The following is a 10,559-nucleotide window of genomic DNA, read 5'->3' as shown; positions in this document are numbered from 1 at the left end:
AGTGCTTCAGCCCTTTTGTTTAACCATTAGCCCATCCATTAACCCTTGCCTGGGATTTTGCTACTTTTAAATCCTCTGTCCTACAGCTCGAAAATACCTTCTATGAGAAAATTGTGGGATGCCATTTGAGAGCAGTGCTCCATCCTATTAGCAAGCAGAGTGTGCTGCCTCTTCTGTGAGAGAGGAACCAGTGCCAGTCATGAGCTCAGGGGCAGGACAGGAGGGAGGCAGAGGGCTCCAATGATAAATCCATTTTCATCCCAGGTCCACACATCCCCCAGCTGCTGTGTGCCCACTGCCCCACTGTTCCCCAGGCAGGGGCAGCAGCAATTGCATTTTCACCCTTTAACAAGGTCCCTGGCAGCAGGAACTGCCAGTGCCCTGTAAAACACTGACCCTGCTGACTGGTGAGGCTGGGAGCTGAGCCCTCCCAATGAGGTGCCTCTTCCCATCTTCCAACCCTTCAGGTTTCTATGGCATCCCAAAATAAATATGGATTTATGCACCTCACCCCTCACCTCTACAACTCATCCCTGCTCCCTTTACCCCAGTGCACCCCCTCCCCATGTCCCTGTCACCACAGGGGCTCTGCCCAGCAGCTGCTCTCCATCTCCTCTGTGTTCAGCTCTGCATGGAGTTTCCAGCACCAACAAGGAAATGTCATGTTCCTCCTCCCCCAAATGTCCTGCTCTCCCCTCTGTTTGGAGGAATGCCGTCGTTTTCCTGGAATGAGGCTGCCCTGAGCTCATCTGGGGTTGAGCTTCAGCTTCATTTTCTGCTTGAACTTGTCTGAGCATCACCTGCAGCCTCCTTCCCCCACTCTCAGCACCAGCACAGTGGGAACTGGCAGCACTGGCTGGCTCTGACCTGTCCCAGAGGTAAATCCTCACATTCACCAGCCTTGTCTCCATGCACTGTCAGATGCCTGCTGCTCCCACTCCCAGCCATGGAAGATCACAGAATCATATTTGTTAAGAGCCTAGAACAGATTTCAGAGCTCATCTAGTCCCAACACCCAACCATGGGCAGGGACACCTCCCACCAGACCAGGGTGCTCAAGGCCTTTATCCAACCTGGCTTTGAACACTGCCAGGCATGGGGCATTCACATCTTTTCTGGCAACCTGTGCCAGGGCCTCATCACCCTCACAGAGAATTTCTCCCTAATACCTGAGCTAGATTTCCCCTCTTTCAACTTGTAACCATGCTCCCTTTTCCTGCCACTACAGTTTCTGGCAAATAAGTTCCTCTGCCACTTCTCTGCAGCCCCTTCAGACTCTGGAAGGTTCTCTGAGCTTTCCACACCACTTTCTCTTCCCCAGGATGAACAGCCACAACTTTCCCAGGATGAACAGCCACAACTTTCCCAACCTGTCTTTGTGGGCATGTGCTCCAGTCCTGCTTGTCAACCTCATGGTTCTCTGAACCTGCTCCAGCAGTTTCATGTCCTTTTGGCCAAGTCCTTCTTACAAGAAGCTTTCCTACCACACTCACCTGCTGGCCCCACCATGGCTCTCTGCTCTAGCTCCAGGCAAAATGGTTCTGACCTAGGGAAGCTCAGGCTTAAACACCCTCCTAACCCTTGCACTAAGCACCATGTTTGAACTCCTTCCCAGGATCAGGGCAGCAACCAAGCATGAGTATCCTCTTCCCCACGATCTTAGTTGAACCCTTGCATCTCCCTTCCCCCAACCAATAAATTTTCTTGTGGCCAGGAAATCACCAGCTTTGAAATCCCCAAGCCTTGCCCACCTTTGACCCAAGAATCAGCTCAACTTAGCAAAGCTGTGCTCATTGAAGCAAAGCATCATTTTAATGCTACTTGGAAGTCCTTCCACACAGAAAAGCACAGATTCAGGGTACTTTCTTTTTAGGATCAACAAGATCTCTGCCACACAAGTCCAGGAAGCTTTGGGATTTCCTGTCAGTAGGTACTTCTCACTTTCTATGACTTTCATCTAAATACTCAGTATACAGACACCAACATCATTACTTCTAAACTGTAACCACTAGTAGAATCTCCAAAAAAGCAAAGTTAAACTGCTCCCAAGTTATGTATCCAGAGGAAAGCTTTAAAATCAAATGGTCTGTTGAATATATTTATGGAAGGACTTAATTAAGCCCAGAAACAGGTGACTGTTTATTCTCCCCATTTAAGGATCCCTTTTTGTCAAACTCCTCAAGGACAGTTCTCAGACCCATAGCTCAGTAGCAAATGCTGTTCACTCTAATTCCTTATCTGTAATTCAACTTTATACTATTTTTTAACACCTATTTTTACCTCTGGTTTTATCCATCCCCTAACAGTATGATTTTTCTGTCAGCCAGTAACTTTTTGAAAATTCTTGCAGCAAATGCCACGTCTTTGGCCATTTCATCCTTTCACATTTTCATCTTTAATCTGCCTGCTGCCACAATTTGTAGCCATAAGCAGATCAGAATCCCTAGAAGTGGGCTCAGTTGTGGAGCTCAAGGGCTCCAAGACCAAGATTTCTTGGAAAGTTCAGCTCCAGCCTCCCCCCACCCTGCCCAACTCCTAATGCTTGGGAACACCCAGAGGTTACAAATGCTCCACCTGGCATCATGTGCTCCATAACTGAAGAAGCAGAAATGCTTCTTAAGAAGTACAACTGACCAAATATTAACTTGTGCTTTTTTAATAAAGTGAAACAAAAGCATTCTAAATCATAGCAGCTTATAGAACCAAACTGTCCATTGCTTGGGAGCAGATGTATGGAAACTGCAAAATATTAAAGCCCTGCAGCAATTCCAATTCATGACAACCTTTCCCACAGCACAAGATATGCTGTTTGATGCTCTACTGATTTGGCATTGGCAAAATATGAATATTCTTCCTTGGTAATGCCATATCCTCTTTTCCAAAGTGGAGGAAAGTACAAAGCTCTTCTGATTAGCACACAGAAGTCTTTCCCTAATTAGCAACGTTCTTTTACAGCACTGAGAAATGAGGACCTTTTGTTTGCCATTAGTTGAGGTAAGTGTATCTTGCTTTTATTTGGGTTTAAGACTACTTTAAAGGAGTAGCTTTTCAGCTGCAGCATGGTTTGTCAAGATTACAATATTTATGACTGCATAAAATACATAAGTAAAAAAAAAAATTATGATTTGTAGAGTTTGTTATCGAGAGCTGAGACTTAAACCTTTACAGAACTGCAAATACTGGCTTCCTAACTGCTAGTTGATAATTTTGCTGGCAAGAGCATTTGGTTACACTTTTCTTTCATTTCTACACCCTTTTGTCCAACTATTAAGAACTAGCAAGAAAGTCAGCTCAAACTGTGGTTAAACTGTTGTAACAGCATTAGATAAACTGTGCTGATTCTTCATTCAAACACCCTTCATTTGAAGCTACAACATAAGAGGCAATTCTTTTTGTTCAAAAGGAACTATCTGCATGCTCTGTGCCTGTAACACTTCACACTGATTACAAAAAATTTAACAATGCAATCACTAACATACCCCACTAATGAGAAATTATGAGAAACTGTTCGATGCAGAACCTTCTGCATCAGTCAACTCTGATCGATAAGAAAACTATCAATTTTGAAATTTAGATTTAATGCATTTTCAAGAAGCTAATGAGAAAGGAGCAACTTAAAATAAATACCATCATTAAAACTGCAAACTGTTACAATGATATATTATAAACTTGTCCTAAATAAACCTAGTGCTTCAAAAATTTACCAGTGAATTCGTATTACAAAATATGTGAAAATACAATAGAATACCACAAAACAACGTTTTTTTCTGGGGTCAACAATGACGCCAAGATGATTCAGTCTTAACTTTCAAAATTGTTAATAGAACATATTGTAATATATAAGTTGCAATTTGGTTGAAATCTAGAGAACATCCCCACCAAAACTCAGATCTTCTTCATTCCTCCTCTAAAACTAGTGCCAAACTTCCTGTCAAAGTTGGTATTTTCTTGAAGAGCTTTAAAATTTAGCTGTTACTTATTTTCTACTACTACATTTTGGCAGCAACTATTTATTGGTCTGTTATTGCAAAAAGTGCAATTTAACAATAAACCAGTCTGAAGGTCATTCTATGTCTTGAGGATACATACCATATATTTCTTTAAAAATAATCATACTTTTGTAAGCAATACTTTACAGTAGACACCTCAAATCTACCATAGATGTAAAACTTAAAACGAGAAAAATTTAGTCTCTAAATCTTTATACACATATTTATATTCGAGTTTCTATATATATTATATATATACACAAGCACAAGAGTATATATAAAATATATATAATCAGATTCAAAAAAGAACAAAAACTGGGCACTGTACATAAAATCTTTTTAAAACTCAAACAATAGAAAAACTTTAAACATTAAACAATTTTAATAAAAGTTTCTGTACAATGCTAAGCAGTTTTATTTACATATAGAAAATGTAATAGGAGTAGTGTTTGAAATTACAGAACTCCTTAAAATTTCAATGGCAGGTAATCTGGAAAAAATAACAGCATTCCATTCACAAATATTTTCAAGCAATAAATATGTATTTATAAATAGTGTAAATTTACATCAAGATTAGAAACAAAAATCACAAATCTGAAGTTTATTCCTTAGTCTATGTGCAACCCATTTATCTTTGTGACTTGGCTGTTAATTGTTTTAAATTTTATTTAGGAACCAAAAGTGTAACCGTCATGGTTTCAAAACAAGACAGAAAAACATAAAAGCAGTAAAAAATTTATATCACCTAACTCTTCACATTAAAAAAAAAAAAAAAAAAAGGAAAAAAAAAGAAAAAAAAAAGTTGCCCAAAGAAAGACTTAAAATTTCTAACTACCTTACAAAGAAATGACCAGCTAAGCTAGTACTTTTTCCAAGGGAAATTCTGAAGGGGGGAAAAATGGATGAAACCAACTCATCAGCCCAGAAACAGAGAAATACAAAAGAGGTGGTCTTCAAGTCAGTAGTCTGTATAATGTTGCCAGTTTTGTCAGATATATACAAAACATGGAATTATTTTTTTGAAGTACAGCTGGATGAGCTTATTTGTTTTGAGTTCTGGAGTAGGAGGCAGTGCTCTCTCCTGTCCAGTTGGTTGACACTCCGCACTTGGAAGGTTGCATAGACACAGCTTTCAGCCAGCAGCCTTACGGGATAGCTACAAAAATCAGTGGTGCAGAACTGGGTCACTTCCTGAATATCAGAAAAGTTTTCATTTAATGTCCATGAAAAAATGTCAAGATGAGGAGGATGGCAATGGAGGAGCCTGAAAGAGAAAACATTAAATTACCTTTTCTACAAGGGTGCAAAACTCTGTGTTTAACTAAGACCTGCACAAACTGTAACCATGAGAGTTTAAAAGTCACACACACTATTCTTTTTACACTTCAGGACTCTTGAGAGAACAGTGGCATCTTTTTCCACCTTACTTAAATACAACATGTATTTTATACATTAGGATTTTGCCTGTACTGCAGACTGGAGTATGCTGTGGGGATGTCTGTGTTAATATGATGTGAGCAGCCATGAGTCTCACTGTGGCAGAAAAGAGTTCCATGTGGCCTCAATATAGATGTATCTAATTTATACACTCTAAAACAGGGATTCTCAACCTGTTTACCAATGGGGAGATGGTCCATTTGTGGCTCTCCAAATCCTCTGTGGATTTCATTTTCCCTCCTCCTCTCTACCTGAGCAGTAACATACCCCCCCCCCTGAGGTTAAGGTATCTGTGGAAAGAGTTTTGGATTCTCTGACATGGGGACAAAGTGCCTCAAGAGTGAAGTGAGGTGTCATGTTCCTGCCTGCTGTCAGCAGACAAGGTCCAGAGGACACCTAACTGCTTCCCAGTACTGCACTCTGTGGCACTCCATCAAAACACTGAGTCTTTGATGGCATTTCCTCCCCTTTTCCTGCTCATCTGTGGAACCCCTACAAGAAGCTGCTCACAGTCTTTAAAGATGCTTTAGATCACACCAGAGTACCCAGCTATGGAACTCTAATGCTGGGTCATCCCTGTGTTTGCTCCTGGTACTTCATCCCAGTCTCTCTTTGGCTTATTGCACCTTTGCCAGCTGAGATTATCTTCATCCTGTGATTTACAACAAACCTTAACTCTCTTCCTATACCTGAGAGATGTCACTTCTGGGCTATGACTCTTCCCAATTAAGTGTGTATCCCCTTTAAAAGAAATGAATGGCACACCAGCTTCATACAGGAACAATTATCAATGTCCTTCAGAGCCCCAGCCTTAGGTTTTGGTGGGGGAAGGAGCTACTCACAGGTTGAGAACCCTTGTTCTAGGGACAGTATCATTGCTGTTACCTATATAATATATAAGCACAGACAACAAAATACCCCTCCCTCCCTCTCATCTCCATACAGAAACATTCTTCCCCATTTCCACTCAACTGGATGAAGTATCTGAGAACAGGTGTTTATTTATATGTTTTTCTATAACAGTTCATCACTCAGAAATTGCAGCATTTCACAAACTATAATGACAGTGACCTCCTAGAAGTGTGAACTGAAGTTCAACCAGCCCAGGCTCTGTGGGACTAATGAAGAGAATTAAATTCAGAGGACATGGTCCCACATTCTCACCAGCCTCTACTGACAAACCTTGAGGCCTTAACTCAGAAGGTCACAGCTTGGCATGCTACTGATACATGAAATAACCAAACACACATTTTCTGCAGCACCTGGAAATGAATCAAAAGGCACAGCCCTTACTGGGCTGTCATAGCAAATCCAACATGAAATTCCCATAACACTTAGTCCAAAGTTTGTCTCCTTCAACAGAAAGCCAAGGCTTATAAATACATCCAGCATTGCTTTCATCGTGGTTACAAAAAAAGCCATCTTTGCCTGGAACAATGAAACCTGGGTGAAATGTTAGGACAGTTGTGCTGACACAGTTCAAAGCAGGAGGCTGCCATATATAGCAGAGCTATAATGGCAAAGAGGCTTTTTGCTTTAAATTGAAATGCAAAGGAGGCCCCAAGCCAAGAGACAGAACTGTTTGAGAGCATCCACTTGCTAAGCAGAAGGACAGTGCTGATTTGGGAGGGGATGGGTGGGGAAGGGGAAGGAAAGGTCTGAGTGCATAGGATGCTCTGCTGCTATACTGACTTCATACCACAACCAATGTATTAGAGATGCTCTTGAACCTGGTGCTAGTTTCTCCAAGCTTCACTGTCCTGATTCTTCCCATCTCCATCTGATCCAGTTATGGTCTTCAGGTGATCTCTATTGGATTTTTAAAGCCACAACTTTATGAATTGTAACATCATACTTTTCCTGAAAACTCAGTGGTTATGTTCTGCAGTAAGTTACTGTAGTATTTCACACAATTCTGACTCTTCAGGTTTTGCTCTGCAAACATCACACACAACCCAAACCTCCATTTGAATCAGAAAGTCCACGGTACTCGTACAACGGAGCACCAAGACAGTCTACAACTGCTTTACAAATAATGTATTTATGCACCCACTTATTAATTTGACTTACTAATGTAAATTGATCATAGACTTGCATCAAGTCCTCCATTTTGTACTGTTCTAGCACCACAAAGTTTTCCAGGTTCGTGCTTATCTTTCGTGCACAGTCTTGGCAATGTACAACGTAGGTCTTTCGAGAATTGCTCTCACTAGTGACAAAAAGCAGATCAAAGACTTCCACCTATTAGACAGGAAACAGAAAAACAAGCATTACAATTTCATTTTTTAAAAAGTTAAAACCATGAAAACTGCGTTTTCTTCAAGATTTACAACCCTACCCTGTGCATGCAAAGAGAAAAATTACATTTTTTCTGGGGAAATCTATTCTCCCAAGGCTCGGGCAGAGAAGTGAAGCAGTGTAAAACCACTGATGTTACACTAAGGATATCTGCAGGAACAGTGCCATGGGAAAGCTGTGGGTCAATATTGACAAAGCAGGATTCATTTGCTGAATAGGGGTTACTCAGTAAGGTGGGGATTTCAAACAATTACACCTATTTTTCCTTTTTACTGTCTGCTAAAGAAGTTTGTTATATTTATTTCCTTATTACTGAGCCACATGCTTATCCTGCCCAAGAGGCTCTGCCAGAGGATAACTAGAAACTGATTTTCAGGAGACAGGAAAATATTCTTTTCTTTTAAGCTTCATGAAAACTCTTATCCAATACTTTAAAGCAACTATTAACAGTAAGTAGAATGAAAAAATTCAGCAAAAAGTTTATGTCCTGCAGAAAAAAAGGACTTAAGTTCTCTCTCTTCTGGGTGTGCTGTTGACTTCTGAAATGAAGACAGATATGCCTGTAAAATGGAGCTCAGCAAATCAAATTTTATGCAGGAAGGGATAACAACATTTTATAAAAAAACTTGAGAATTTAAAATGGACCTAGTGAAAGACAATGTTGTGGAAGTACTGTGGGAGAACCTTCAGCAAAATACAGCCCATGTCTAGAGAAAACACCTGGATGAGCTCCTGGAAAGCAGCACTGCATCACACAGATGTGCTTACATCACAGTGCAGATGCTGCAGCTTAAAACCAAAACTTAAACACCATCAACAACAAAAGATAGGGCAAAATTTAAATAAATATTACAAGAGTAGATGACCCAACACATTTTTACTGACCTCACAAATGCTACAGTAATGAGCTGGCTCGTCCTTTGCTCGTCCATGCCAGACAATCTCCTTTCCTGCAGCAATCAGAGCTTCCCTCAGTGTCTGACACTGTTTGAGAGTTCTTAACAGGCAGTACCTGCAACCAAGAGCAGTTGTGGGTTCAGTTCAACATTCAACTGTACAGCAAAACTCAAGAAGGCTTCAGTTTCTTCCAAGACCCTGTGTTTGGAGCCTGCTCTTCCTCTGGGATTTCAGCTGCCTAGGAAGAATCACTGGACTCATGGCTTAGGGAAAAGCCAGACTTGTGCTTATGGCTCTTTCAGGAGTGCCCCTTGCCCTGTAAACAGGCTGCACCTTTAATTTATGACTGAAACACATGAATGCTCTTCTAAGCACAATAGAACAATGTGTTTTTAAAAGCAACTCATGGATTTTATTTTGAACCATAAATTTGTCAGCAAAAACTTAGTTTGAACTGCCAAGTTCTGCACAGCTGTTTACATTTTGTGTGACTATAGAGTGATCCAAAAGACTCTTCCAACATCCTAAAACTCCTGTTGCCTTCTTGACACTACTAAACTTTATTATCTCAAGTTTTCTGAAACCCCAAGTTCTGCCAGGAATCATTTCATGCACAGTTGAAATAGAATATATAAACATGTATCTTCTCCCATGCAAAAGAGGAAGAATAGAGAGGTTGGTATTGCCAAAAATCAAGACAAAAAGTAATTCTAGCACTTATTTTATGAATGAAGATAAGAACTGCTCAAATGTCAAATTAAAACCTACAATTCCCTGTCATATCCCCTGTAAAGGCAAAAATACCTAAATAATTTTATGCCACAATTTTACACAGTTCTCTTCCTCACAATAAAACATAACTTGTTTTTCTAGCATTTTACGAGCTATGTATATTCTTCAAAAAAAAAAAAAAAAAAAGCTGGCAAAATAGGTTGCCAAATTTCAAATTACAATGTTATTTACAATAATTTTAGATTTCAGCTACCCTATTTATTTGAGCTGCAGCCCTTGCAGCCTTCAATTTTCTTCTCCACAGGGCAGTTGTATTACATGCTCATTAGATGCAGAAGGAAGACTGAAAAAAATTAAGGGTAAAAACAAACACTGGACAGAAAACAAAGTACTCAAGAGTTCTATCAAGTGTTTTGAACTTGATCCTTCTCCCATTTTAAAGCCTGAAACATGTAATACACATATTCTCTACTTTAAAAAACCACCACGTTTCTTTCATGTGTTTCCAAGTAGTTAATAGAATCTCAGAATTCTGAAAAACTCTCCTCTTGTTTTACACTCATACTGTTCATCTTCACCAAAAACAGTGGCTTCACTATGGCTTCACTAACACCCTCACTGTAAGGATAACACAAAGCTCAAAGTGTGTTTCTCTGCTAAACAACTTTATTATTTTGTACCCAATTTCAAGGAAATTATACAGCTCATTAAACTGTAACTCCTTTAACACTTCTGAAGTTTGACATGAATGTGAGTTATGAGGTTAAGGCCAACCACAGGTGATAGCTTAAATATTAATTCATTTGAGTGTTGGGTTATTGTGCTCCTGACAAACTCAATAGTTTTGGAAAAGCATTCATTTATGCAATAATGCCTGATTATTTCAAATAAACTTAAAATCTACCATTCTTTTCTCCTGTTACCTGGAAAAGTCTCTGGCACCCCAAAGAACAACTGCAAGCACACCTGCACACCTGCCACCATTGTTCTCCACTCCTGACTTCCAAAGACTTTTCAAAGTGTTATTTTCAAAGCATTTTCTATTGTTACAGTTGTGAAAAAAGAACTGCCCAGAATGTAACCAACTTACAGCACTGCTATAATGTTTGCCAAATTCACAAACAAAGCAGAAAACAATAGTTTGAAGGTGAATTCCCCCTCCTTGGATAAAATTCATGTCCTAGTAATGGTCACTTGAAAATGCAA

The 10,559-nt window shown here is 39.9% G+C and overlaps 1 protein-coding gene across 18 annotated transcripts in view; it reads right to left on the bottom strand.

The window, feature by feature from the left end:
* Positions 1-2,989: 2,989 nt before the first annotated feature.
* The window catches only part of KDM6A (lysine demethylase 6A), a 148,815-nt gene continuing 141,245 nt past the window's right edge, over positions 2,990-10,559 (bottom strand). For 8 of the 18 annotated variants that reach the window (XM_079304116.1, XM_079304109.1, XM_079304108.1 and 5 more), the window contains 2 exons: positions 8,610-8,736; positions 2,990-7,667 (listed from right to left, as the gene is read on the bottom strand). In XM_079304116.1, coding sequence (XP_079160242.1) covers positions 7,371-7,667; positions 8,610-8,736 — 424 coding nt within the window. In that variant the 3' untranslated portion in view covers positions 2,990-7,370. The remainder of the gene's footprint in view (positions 7,668-8,609; positions 8,737-10,559) is intronic. The other 10 variants (XM_079304107.1, XM_079304112.1, XM_079304111.1 and 7 more) reach the window with 5 other exon arrangements.

This window comes from Erithacus rubecula (genome assembly GCF_903797595.1).
Source record: "Erithacus rubecula genome assembly, chromosome: 1".
Classification (NCBI taxonomy): Eukaryota; Metazoa; Chordata; class Aves; order Passeriformes; family Muscicapidae; genus Erithacus; species Erithacus rubecula.
Note: the sequence above shows the minus strand (reverse complement) of the source record. Positions and strands in the feature narration are given on the sequence as shown.